Source organism: Grampus griseus (genome assembly GCF_964374135.1).
Source record: "Grampus griseus genome assembly, chromosome: 14".
In the NCBI taxonomy this organism is placed as follows: Eukaryota; Metazoa; Chordata; class Mammalia; order Artiodactyla; family Delphinidae; genus Grampus; species Grampus griseus.
In genome coordinates this window covers 74,745,705-74,758,833 of record NC_139008.1, presented here as the reverse complement: position 1 = coordinate 74,758,833, position 13,129 = coordinate 74,745,705, and the positions used below count along the sequence as shown (strand labels likewise).

The following is a 13,129-nucleotide window of genomic DNA, read 5'->3' as shown; positions in this document are numbered from 1 at the left end:
ACAAGACGGTGTTTGCAGGGATTGATTCTAAGGTTGGGATATGGGATCTAGATTGGACAAGAAGGAGAATGAAGCCCATGAGCTTCTTGACGGATTTTGGAAAAGCAAAATCCCTGGGGTCAGGGATCTGCATTTAGAGGTGAAAGATCTCAGTGAGGTCAGAGAATTATTGCCTTGGGGAGCATTCGCGTATTAGGAGAAAAGTTATTACGTGGTGACCAGGAAGTGGGATGTTTGATATAAAATATTAAGGGTGAGTAGTGCTTGAGGTTGACCATGTTCAGGACGGAGCAGGTAAAGTGCAGCAGGAGGCCGCTGGGATGGCAGGTACAGAGCCTGGCAGAGCTGTGCTGATGAGGGGTCATCCAAGCAGATGCGGGAGCTGGAGAGGAGAGGGTCAGTCATCAGCCTTGTAAGCCTTGGTTTCCTAACCTGCAAAGTAGGGGTGGAGATTTCCTTTCCAGGTCTGATGACCCATGACCTCAGGCACAGGCTGTGTTTGGTTTCACATCTCGTCCCATGAAAGGCCAGCCCCTTGGAAGCAGCAGGCAGATGCTAAGTGGGTGTACACAGCCTGCTCCTCTCCTGCAGGAACCCATCCCCCCATCCCTTCACTCCTCCTTGAAGGACACATGTTGTGGGGACCTCGCTGGTGTCTCACTGGTTCCAGGCTGACACTGCCAGCGCTCCTCTCCAGGAGGGTCTGATGTGAGAGTAACTGAGGCCCCCTGTCTCTTTCTTGGTGCTTATGGCTTCCTTGATCATCTCACCGTAGCACTGCATTAACCAAAGACTGAGAAGCATGTCGCCCATGGCACTGGAAATGTCTTTAGATGGTTCACAAACATCACATAAATGTGCTGTATCACATCACTGTTCTTTCAATCCAGACACAATCTTAGGTCGGTGCTACACCTCGCTCACACTTGCGAAGCCCCCTTTTTCACCACAGAGGAGGCCTTAAGTTCAGAGCCCTCAGTAGATGACAGTATTTCGTAAGAATTCAGTGAAACTGGGTTTCTTTCTACTTCTGTTATTGACATTCATTTATTTTTTGGTACTCACCAACATCACCAACAAAGGGTATTTGACGGCATTAAGTCTGATCGTGTCAGTCCACTGTTCAAAGTTCTGTGGTGGCTTCCTGGTATGCTTAGAAGAAAGTCTGAAATGCTTCTGTTTTCTGGAAGCTTTTCATGACCTGACCCCTGCTGACTTCCCCCTTGTCTTCTGCCATCACTCTACCCTCCACTCGCTCCTCCTTGGCATTCCTCCAAGATGGAATCTCAGTCTTACCTCAGGGCCTTTGCACATGTTGGGCCAGCTGCCCAGGATACTCTTGCCCCTGATCCTTCCATGGCTTCCTCTAGATCATATAGATCTGTGCTCAGGCGCCACCACCTCAAAGGGGTTCTCTCTGATAAGCATCACTAACTGACGCGCATCTCTCTCTCTGTTTTTCTCTCCTTCCTTCCTTCCCCCTCCCCCTCCCCCTCCCTCCTTTCCTTCTTTCCTCATTCCCTCCCTCCTTCCCTCCCATCTCTCTCCACCCACCCCATTTCTAGCTCTTGTTTCCAATCTATCTCCCCCACTAACATGACCGCTCTTCGTCTTGTTCCCTGCTGTGCCCTCAGGGTCTAGAACAGTGTCCAGCACACAGCAGAAGCACAATAAATATGCATTTGAGTGAAAAAATAAATTAATATAGTTTCCTTTTAAAATCCGTCTATTTAAGTTGAAAAGCAAATCACTTTAGAGCGTTCAGTAAGTAGTCTGTGTAGTGCAATGTGAGAAACTACAGGAAGGTGCTAGGTGATGGACACACACGTGAAACGCTCTGCGTGAGAGTAGGATTTGGGAAAGGCTTCCCTGAAGTGATTCAGGGATTATCTGGGAGAAGGAGAGCTACCCAGTCCCCACCCTGCAGATCAACGAACAGATCACATCACTTTTCTGGTTGGTGCTCCCAATTTCTGACCACCTAGTAGGTACCCTCAAATTGTAGATTTCTCTGATGCTCTTCCCCTTTCTGAACTGCCCTCACTGTTCTCCCCACCCAGGGCCAGATGCCCCTGGAGGCTGCTGGGGCACTTACTCAGCCATTTTTGAGCACCTGCGATGAGCCCAGCCCTGAACTAGTGATTGACAGGTATCATCTCTGTATAGTGAGTAGTATCGTCCCCATTATACAGATGAGCAGTTACTCAAGTCACACACCTAGTTGTCCCAGGGTAATATGTTTGCGATTTCAACCATTTTCCCCTTCATGTCTCTTTCCCTTCATGTTCAGTAACACCCCTCCCACCTATTCAATTCAAGCTGCTTGGCTACTCGGCTACTTGGCTACTTGCTTTGCTCTGATTTAAGCTGGGATCCTCAAAAACCCAGAAGAAAAGAATATCTCACAGGACATCAAGGACTGAGGGACAAACTAAAGGCTGTGATTTAGCCACAGGTGTGTTGAGTTGAGCTTAAAAAATGATTTTTTCAATTAAGAATCAGTTGCCACTATTAAAAAATCAGGAAATTTTACACCAAAGTCTGAATTACTGGATTTTTTTTTTTTTAATTCAGATGGTCAGGCCACAATGGGCTCACATTCCTTCATGGCAGGCACCAGCTGCACTTGAGTGTCAGTCATCCCTGATAGAGAGGCCTGTGTTCACCTGTTTCCACAGACCTCACTACTTCCTATTGTCTTACCACAGTGGACTTCACTCACCTACATCCCCCACCTGATCTATGAGTTTATGACCCTGAACAAAAAAGAGGAGAAACCACCCTAAGACCAGAAGAGCATTCTCCTAGGCTGATAGGAAAGGAGAACTGAGAAGGTTTGGGGATCCCTGGGTAGAGAATTAGATCTGAAGGGGCCAAAAGGACAGCTGTAAGCAGTGATGGGCTGGTAAATGTTTAATCACTGCTCTCCAGGGAAAAAATGTGTGTGTGTGTGTGTGTGTGTGTGTGTGTGTGTGTGTGTGTGTAAATTTTACTGGAATAAAGGATGTGTTTGTTGCACAAAATTGACAATTTGGGCTTCCCTGGTGGCACAGTGCCTGGGAGTCCGCCTGCCGATGCAGGGGACGCGGGTTTGTGCCCCAGTCCGGGAAGATCCCACATGCCGCGGAGCGGCTGGGCCCGTGAGCCATGGCCACTGAGCCTGCGCGTCCAGAGCCTGTGCTCCACGACAGGAGAGGCCACAACAGTGAGAGGCCCGCGTACTGCAAAAAAAAAAAAAAAAAAAAAATTGAAAATTTACAAATAATAATACTTTATTGTAAATACTCTTTATTGTAAATGCCATCTAGCCAATTAATTCTCACAGAAATGTTTTTGTTGATTTTTCTGCCAACCTCTTGATTCCAAAGCCAACTGTCACTGCAATTTAGCCACGATTTAACAAAATTAGACCACGAAGAAATGCTTGACAACAATATGACTCAGCAAAGAAGTTGCTGACGTCACTGACGCATGAATGCAGTTCTGACATGAATGCTAGTTGAAATGTTTGTTCCTGTTAATGAATAAGACAAAAGTAAAACAACAAAGACTTGTGTCCAAACTCCTTCACCAGTGACATGAGTCACCTGTTGGCTGCACTGGATAATAATCCCCTCCATTTTTTGTGCCGTTCACAACGTATCAACTACAGGCAGAACACACTGTTAAGTTTAATTTACATTATTAACATTGTATCCATCACATTCTTAAGACTGGACAATCAACAAAACGACAAATCAAGCCCTGATCTGTGGTGTTCCCCAGTCCCTGCGGTGCAAATGCACTCCCCGTGGGTCACTGAAGGCAGACCCGGCAAGGGATGGGCAGTGCCCTTACCCCACGTTCCTCATGCGAGGCAATAGGTGTAAATTACCTTAAGAGCACAGATGAGAGCAAAATGGAGTAAAATAAGGAAGTGATGAGTTTTTAGTATGTATTACCTCGGTTTTAATATAATTTATTTAAGTATAAATTTAAATAATTTAATTTTTTAGCAGCTGTGTTTAACAACGAGCTTGCAAAACTCCTGAAAATTTAACAATCAGCTCTCACAAGCCAGCACAAGCCGGCTCCAACACACCACTGGATCTAAGGGAAGTAGCTAGAAATGAGAGACAAGGACTCAGGGGAGGCCAGAGTCCTGTGGGAGAGGAGCTACTTGCTCAGTCTCCGTCTGACTCACCCCTTGGCGGGGGTGGAGGGGGTGGCCCTTTACAACATCCCAAAGGTGGGGACCTGGGTATTGAGGGTGAGCAGAAATCCCGTCCATCCTGACCAGCTGAATGGGACCACATGAAGACCCTCCTGATGGGAGACAGAGGTTAATTACACCCCTGGGGGCATAGTCATACCCATTCTGTAGATGTGGAAACTGAGGCTTCAGGGAGTTGTTACTTATCCAGGGTCACTAGCTGCCGAGAGGTGGAGGCCACACCGACAACCAGGTTTGTTAGCTTCCGACCCACCTCCTTTCTGCAGAGTCCGCCAGCGCCATCCTGGAAGCAGCTCCTGGAGCTCGTGACCTGCACTAGGACGGTCCTTGGATTTTAGTGCACACAACTCTGGAATTCTGTTCACCGTTCCCCTAATTAAAACCTATGTCCCTGAAAGAGATGACTAGCAACTTGAGAGCAGGACCCATGCTGAATATCTGTGGTATTGCCGGCACTTAGAATTCCAGCTCATTGGCATCAGAAGAGATCTTAAGAACCCCCTGGGTCAGAGCTCCCATTGCACATACAGGGAAAGCTGAGATCCCCAGTCCGACAGCAAGAACACCAGCAGCCTCAGGCCTTGAACTCAGGACTAGAGCTCCTACCAACCATCTGAGTTGCTGGTGAATGACAAATATTCCAGGTAAGAGAATCAGAGGGGTTGAACAAAACGAGATCTGAGAGCCAAAAAGCAGGCTTCCCCCTCCCCAGAAAGTCCCAACCAGATGGAAAAAGAGAGCAGAGAATATGGTATCCTCAGCTGGATTTAGGGGTGATTCCAGGAGAGACTTCCTGCCAGGGTGGTACCCTCGAGATCCTTTGTGAAAGCCCATAGAGCAACGAAGTCTCCATAAGATGTTCTCATCATAAGTTCATTACTGCAGAGATGCGCAGAGTCAGTGGGGAAACTGAGGCAGGAAGGCAGAGCCTCAGGAACCCTCAGAGCCTGAGACTCCACCTGAAGACTTCTGAGTTCTCAGATTTTCATCCCTTTTGCCCCAGCAAAACAGACCTCTTCCGGAGCAGGGGTGCCTCTTGAAGGACCAACTAGGACTTATGCTCTGGCACCCAGGCAAGCAGGAAGCTGAAGGCTGTCTGCTAAAGCCATGGTTCCAGCATTTTCCAGATGGACTCCTCAGCAGGCCGCAGAGACCTCAATTCGGCTGTACTGGATGCCAGCCGAGCTCTGCCTGTGGCCAAAGCTCAGGGCGAACCTGGAGAGCAGAGAGTAAGTGGCGTCAGAGGGTGGCGGGGCCTGGTGGCCTTCCCTGGGGGGTGATGGGAGTGGACCACACCTGGGATCCCCATCCCATCCCCACCCCACTCCTACCTGACCCTCCCTGCTTCCTGCCTTAATGCGCATTTCCATCTTCTGGACCACCCAGCCGCTCCCCCCCCCCCACCATCTTCCTGTGTCCACCCACGCCTCCTACAGCCGGTTCTCCTAATCACAGGACTGACCTTTCTAAGCACAAGACCAACTCCTGTCACTCCTGCTGAGAAGTGACGTCACTCACAGCCTCATGTCCAAGCCCCTCTCTGCAGCTGGCCTCTCCCGTGTCACCGCCCTCCAGTCCCATCTTCCCATTCCACCCCGGCCACATGGGTCTCCTTCTTGCTCTTCAAAACCCCCAGCTTGTTCCCACCTCGGGGCCTTTGCTCTGGCTGTTCCCTCTGCCTAGGACACTCTCTTCCAGCTCTTGGAAAAGATGGCTTTTTCTCATTATTCAGGTCCAGCTCAATTGCCACCTCTTCGCAGAGGCCTTCGTTGAGCATCCTTTCATTCATTCACTAGAGCTAGAGTCACTGCTGGCCTGTCATGGGCCAAGCACTGTTCTAGGCCCTGGGAATAGACCAGTGAACATAACAGGTACACAAAAATGTCCTTCAATGTCATGAAGAGCTCACGATCAACTTGCGTCATTAATGTACCCATGGTACACTTGGACCCTAGCTGAAGAGATGGAAAGCTCCACACTGCCGCCAAATCCACTGTTCGCCCTCTGACAGTTAACCTGCCTTATTTTCCTCATGATATAAACCCCACTCTCATTTATCTTATTCCTGCATTTGGGTGTTCTGTAATCCATCTCTCCCCTTTGCATTAAAATGTAACTTCCTCCTCATTCCAGAGACACGGTTTCTCTTGGTCACAGGTTTGTCCCGTGAGCCTAGTACAGTGCCTGGCTCCTAGCTGGCACTTGGAAAATATTTGCTGAAAGTGAATGAATGGATTCCTGAGAAAGCTCTTTTGGTGATCATATCACCCTGGGAACGGAAAGGTCTCTTCTGAACCCAAGTACCCTGATGTGAAAGGGAAAGGAACATGCTTATGGCACTCAGTGGCCACTGATGGCAAGGGCGTCTGAGCCCCTCGGTTACTGATGTCTCTCTAAAGGAGCAGAGGAAATAGACCGTTAAGCTGCAGGTCCCCATTTCCAACAAGCGCATCTGCGGCATGAGGACACGAATAGAAGTAAACCCCACAGCAGCAGACGGTCGCTCCATCCAGCCTCCATCCTCTCGTCTCCTTGGGGATCTAGGTCTCCTCTGTTGCATGTGATCTTCGTAGGACTGTCAATAGAGGCGGCTTGCCCTATCCTGGCCAATTTGGGGGTTAGGGGGGTGGGCACATAAACCAGGCTTAGCCAATCAGACTTTCTCCTGGGGATGTGATTCTTGTAGGGAGCAACACAGCACTGAGAACAGTTGGTGCTGGAAGAAGGGTCCCATTAGTGCTTGCTTGCAAGATCTCTGGAGCTTCCCGTGTCCCCATGCTCCCCACGGGTGAGTTTCTTTCTCTCTCTGTGGCCTGTGATATCAGGGGCCCCCTGAACGGTAAGGGCTGGAGTGATGGCTCACCCAGCCAAAGTTGGCTCCGGACCCAGCCAAAGCCCCTAACTTCCTGTCTTTTCCTGAGGCTGGAGAAGATCCAGCCTGCTTTCCCCAAGGTCTGGCCCAGGCTCCTGAGTCCCCAGGTCCAGCTCAGTGTTCCCCTGAGCTGCAATTCCCTCCTGCCTCACCCTAAAGCTGGCTTCTGCCTGCCTTTCTGCCTCCTTAGCTTCTTATTCCAGAGGAGGGGTCTGGAATCTTCTCCCAAGAAAGCTGGTATAGCAGAGATTCCAGGTGGCTCCTAGTATCTGTCCCTCCTTTATGTCTAGTAACAGCACCCTCGATGTTTAGGTGAGCACATGGCACCCAGATTAAAGACCATGTTTTTCAGCCGCCCCTGCAGGTGGATGTGGCCAAGTTCCATCCAAAGGGCTGTAGGTGGAAGTGACGTGTGGATCTTTTAGGTTGTGTGTCCTTCTCTTCCCCTTCCCTCTTTCAGGGAGGTGGTGGCCCCCATGGGCCATGCGGAAAAGTTTATACTGAAGAGAAGGCAGAGCAACAAGAGAGAAGGAGCCTGGGACCCTGGATGACCCCTTGAAGCACAGCTTCAACGCCAGCCCCGGACCCCCTATATTCAGCCTATTCCAAGCAGCCAAATCTGTCTCCTAACTAATATGGCTGGACTGCTGAGGGCCCCGCAGGTGTCATGCAACAAACTGGGAGTGTGCGACTGGCAGAGAACACTCTGGGCGGGGGTGGACCAGGTTTGAAGTTTTACATGGACTCGTTCTGCATCCCTTTGGGGGCCAGGTTGGGGCTTGGCAGGAAGCTGCAGGGAGGCAAGTTCCAACTCACCATTAGAATGATTTACCGTTTTAATTTGTTAGGGCCTCCCAGGAATAGAACGGGCAGTCAGACGCTGGTGACTCCCTTTACGACAACAGGCAACCTGGGGCACTTGCCAAGGATGCTTAGGACTATGGTGGTTTCAGGTCCCTTCTGACACCCCCCCCCCCAGTACTCTTTATTTCAACAGCCCGAGGTCCCTGATGCTAAGGTTTTGAACCCCTGTCTAGGACCTACAGACCTTATGTGATCTAGCTCCTACCCACTTGGCCAATCTGATCTTCTCTCCTCCTCCCCTCCCTCCTTGCTCTCTCTGATCCAGCTACCCTGGCTTCCTTGTTGTTCCTTGCATATGCCAGATACACTCCCAACCTCAGGGTCTTTGCACCTGCTGCTCCCTCTACCTGGAAGCCTCGCCCTGCCTCATCTTTACGTGGCTGCCTCCTTCTCATTCACTTAAATGGTACCTACTCAGGGCATCCCTCTCTGACACCCACTCTGATTTAGCCACAACCCTGTGCCCCTCTGTCTCCCTCTCCACCAGCCAGACCCTCTCAATATATTTTGCTCAGTTTCCTTTTCTTCCAGCTACTCATCACTAACTGAAATGCTTTTGTTTCTGCATTCACTGGCTTATTTATTTTCTGTTCCCCTCCCCTACTAGAATGGAAGTTCCGTGAGGACAAGGACCTTCTCCATCTTATTTTCAGACACATTTCCTACGCCCCGAACACTGTGTGGCATATTAACACCCACTGAGTGAGTAGATTATGCTCAGAGTTCTTTGTGTGTGATTCAAAAGGCCATGATTATAATATTTTGTTTCTCTGAGCTTCCATGACTCTAAGATTCTGTGGTTTTAGGATCTAACTATTCTAACCTCCTATGAGTCCATAACGGCATGATTTTTAAATTCCTATGAGCTGAGCTCAAAGTCAAATAAAACTCTGCTGTAGGAAGACACAAAACAACTCAGGGAAAAGAGTTCATGTTTGAAGACAGGACAAAACTCACTGTATCCAGGCAGTAAGAACACCAGGAAGAGAAGAAAAACACTCTTTTGCAAAGGGAAAGTGTAATGGCTAAAATCCTGAAGCAAAGTGCTCAGGGTTTGATGCCACTCTTCCCCCTAGGCTAGCCCTGGCCCCCTTACCATCTCTTCTGGAATTGCTGGTCTATCTCTGTCAACGACTGGCCTTTTGTTTCAGGGACAAATAAATAGATGAAGCCCAGGCCGAAGACAGCAGTCAGCCCGTAGAGCAGGAAGGTCCAGGACAAGCCAACGGCACCTGGGAAAAACGGGGTGGGAGTGTGGACAGGGCACAGCCTGGGCCAACTCCTCGAACACTGAAAATCAGTTCACCCAAAGCAGATCCTCTAGATGGTAGATTTGCAGTATGCCTAACACGCTGTGAGATAAAAGTATCTTAAAGCAGGAGTAGGACTGGTTGTCCCAGAGGCAGGCAAAGGGCCGGGGCCCAAATCCACCAACATCTTGGCCATACACTAACCAGAGGTGCACCCTTGGCCCCTGAAAATGTGCATGGAGGGAAAATGACATCCACCTCAGCAGCACGACAGCTGCGGGGGCAGCCTTGGCAAAGCTCAGCTCCGAAAAACCATCCTCAGAAACTCCATGAATCGGTTTTTCAATGAATCAAGCATTCGGCCAATTTGGCGTGTGACTGGTTTGCGAGAGAAGGCAGAAGCCTCGGCTCCACCCAGAAGGCTGTGGAGGCAGAAGCACTAATGACGTTTCAGACACCATTCTCACCTCCAACAGCCAGGGCCACACCGCCTCCGAGCAGCCACCCTTCACCAGCTTGACCTCCACTTAATCCTTATTCCAGCAGGGAGAGTGCTGGGCTGGGAGGAGGAAGACTGGGTTCTAGTCTTCTAACTAACTGCCTGGCCAGACTTGGGAAGGACGTATTTCCCAGTCTGTGAGATGGGGATGATAGGGATATGATACAGTTCTAATAAGCCCTCCCTCCGTCCCTCCTCCCCTCTCTCCCTCCCTCCCTCCCTCCTCCCCTCTCTCCCTCCCTCCCTCCCTCTTTCCCTCCCTTCCTTCCTTCCCTCCTTCCTCTCTCTTTCTCACTCATTCATCCCACATAAAGGGGATGCTTGAAGACTGAGGCACCAGGGAGAAGCTTGGATTCCCAGAGACTGTGTATGGGAGACAGGCATGGTGGGTGGGTTCTTCTGCCAGTATCTCTCACAGTCCCCCAGGGCTCCTCCTTTGAAGAGGAAACACTTGGGTGCAGGAAATGGGAAAACAACTAAACCCTAAGAACTGTGCCTTGGGGCCCTGCAGGGAAGGAGCCCCGCCCACTCTGGCCTCGATGACCCCTGGCCTTGGGTCAGAAGCATCTCAGAGACCCTTCCCTGGTGCTCTGGGGTTTTCTGTGACTTATACCTGGACGATATGGAGGCCCAGGCTCTGTCTGGAGGCAGTTGTTTCTGGATCTTAAAGGAACCGGGCCAAGGGATTAGGTCAGAGGACTCACCAATGAGGTCGAGGAAGGAGAGGCTGATGAAGAGGTTGGCGGCCCAGTTGAAGCTGTTGCAGAAGGCAAAGGCTCGCCCTCGGATCTCCACGGGGTAAACCTCGCTGAGGACAAGCCAGGTCACTAGGACAGGAGAGCAGGGAGGACTCTTAGGCTGCAGCTGGGTCTGCCCAGAAAACTGAGGGGTTTCCCGGGACATCAGACTTTCAGTGTCCTGGGCAAACCGGGATGGTTGGTCACCCTATTCATTAAATTCCTTTCCAGCTAAAACCCTTCCGAGTGAGCTATCCAGGGGCACATTCTGGTTTTATGAGGCCTGAAGCTTAGGGGCCTTTATTTGGGGCCTTTATAAGAAAGAAAATATTACAAACATAACTTAGGCCTCTGCCCTCGGAAGAAGTACCTTCAGAGAAGCAAGGAGCCCTGAAATCTGAGTTCATTGTTCTCATGGTCAAGCCACCTCTAGTCCCTCTGAGACCCTGACGGATTCGGTCCCCAGCCTTCCCGCTAGGAGAGGTAGAAGGCTCCAGAGTTACCTGCAAGAGAACTTCCACTTACCTGGTCCAAAGCTAAAGGAGAAGGCGCTCACAAACAGCATCATGCAGACCAGTGCGGTCCAGTGCAGCAGGGCATGCTCAGGGGCAGGAGAAGGGCGTGCAGCGGGCATGATGCTTAAGGCTGGCAGAGGAAGGGCAGTGGGGTCCCCAGCTCCCGGATGAGGCTTGGTTTTCTCAGAGGTTGACAAGACTGGCCGCCCTGGGCTCTGGTCGGTCATTGGCCGCAGAGGCGGAGCCAAGCCACTGGGCAGGCCAGAGTCTCCAGGGAAGCCTGACAGCCGAGTGGCATTGGGCACGGCCAGGCAACTTGGGCCTGAGTCCATGGGCACAGCAAAGCTGACAAGGCCTATGCCGCTGACCGACAGGGCCATGAGCGCACAGCCAGCGATTAACAGGGCCCTGCGGCCCACTCGGTCCACCAGCCCCATGGCGGTCAGGGTGGCTGCCACCTTCACGGCGCCAAGCCCCACGGAGGCCAGCACAGCCGAGGAGGCCCCACGGAAGCCGACTGAATGGAAGATGGTGGAGGCGTAGCACAGCACGTTGGGCTGCCCTGTTAGCTGCTGGCAAAGCACCAGCCCCAGCCCCACCATGGTCCGGCCTCTCATGTTATCCCTGGTCCTGAAGAGGTCCAGGAAGGAGTATCTTGGCCTCCCCAGGCCCAGCTTCGTGGCCTCGCCTCCCTGGAGGGGGATGAGGTCCCTGTGGGCTGCAGCATCAACTGTACCAGGGGGGAGGAGGAGGAGGCTGAGGGACTGCAGGAGAGCAGGCGCAGTGGCCCAGCCGAACATATGCCTCCAGCCCCAGAGGGCACCGGCCAGCACGTAGTTGAGTGCATAGGAGAGCAGGATGCCCACGGTGATGCCTGCCTCGTAGAGGGACACCAGCACTCCCCGCTGCCGTGGCCCAACCAGCTCTGACACGTAGATACAGCAGGCCATGGAGGAGAGGGAGATGGCAAAGCCAGCCACTGAGCGGCCCAGGACCAGCCAGGCCAGGGAGCTGGCCAGGCTCAGGCTCAGGCTGCCCGCCAACAGCACCAAGTTGCTCCCGAGGATGGCTTGCTTCCTGCCATAGCGGTCGATGAGGAAGCCCCCTACCAGGGAGGCAAGGAGAGCCCCCAGGAGCAGACTGCCCACCAGGAGCTCCTGTTCCGAGCAGCTTAGCCCAAAGTCAAGCTGAAGTGGCAGTAGGGCACCCGATATGACTGCCAGTTCATAGCCAAAGGTCAGGCCGCCCAGCAAAGACACAGAGGCACACAGTGCCAGGAAGAGTGAGGGTCGGCCTGGAAAACAAAAGTAACAGGGACAGAGTCCAGAATGTTTCCTGCCAGAGCGTCCACCCAACCTCCTCTCCCTCTGTCCACCCCTCCATCTCTCCATCTATTCGCTCATCCATTCATGTATCCTTCTACTACATCCATCCATCTATTCATGTATTCATCCATCCATCCATCATCCTTTCAACCACTTCTTGCTTTGTCCGTCCATCCTTCCAACTGTCTAATCCATCCATTCACCCATTTATCCACGTACCCACGCATGCATGCATCCACCCATGCGTTCACTCCTTCCTTCATTCCATCCATCCATCTATTTATCCATTTATCCACATACCCACGCATGCATCCATCCATCCATTCATCCACTTCTTCCTTCATCCATTTCTCCCTCCATCCTTCCTTCTGTCCATCTACTTCACCCATTCATCCATCCATCCATCTACCCATCCACTTCTTTCTTCATCCATCCACTCCATTCATTCACCCATCTATTTACTAATCAATCTATCCACCCAGCCCTTCATCATTCACTCCTCCATCCATCTATCTACTCCATCCACCACATTTTCATCCATTCATTGGCCCATTTATCTTCCCCTTAATTCACCCAAACATCCATCCATTTTTTGATCCATCTATCCACCCATCTTTGTATTCCATCCCTTATTTACCCAGACACACACCCATCCATTCATGCATCCGTCCAATCACTCCAAAATTTATCTGGCATCTACAACACACCAGGCAGTGTTCTTGGGGCTGGCAATACAATGGTGTTTTCAAAGATCTGACATTCTAGTAGAAAAAGGCAAATGATAAATGAATTAATATATAATATAATTTCAGGTGATGATGGGTGTCGTTTAAAAAAAAAAAAAGGCAGAGAAG

General features: G+C 51.0%; 1 protein-coding gene across 1 annotated transcript; it reads right to left on the bottom strand.

Moving 5' to 3' along the window:
* Positions 1-3,292: 3,292 nt before the first annotated feature.
* Positions 3,293-12,333, bottom strand: SLC2A10 (solute carrier family 2 member 10; the record flags this gene model as incomplete). Its single annotated transcript, XM_082669984.1, is given in 5 exon segments — positions 3,293-5,428; positions 9,046-9,181; positions 10,403-10,525; positions 10,961-12,290; positions 12,292-12,333. Coding segments are annotated over 5 exon segments (1,710 nt in total). The 3' UTR covers positions 3,293-5,349.
* Between the last annotated feature and the right edge of the window lie 796 nt (positions 12,334-13,129).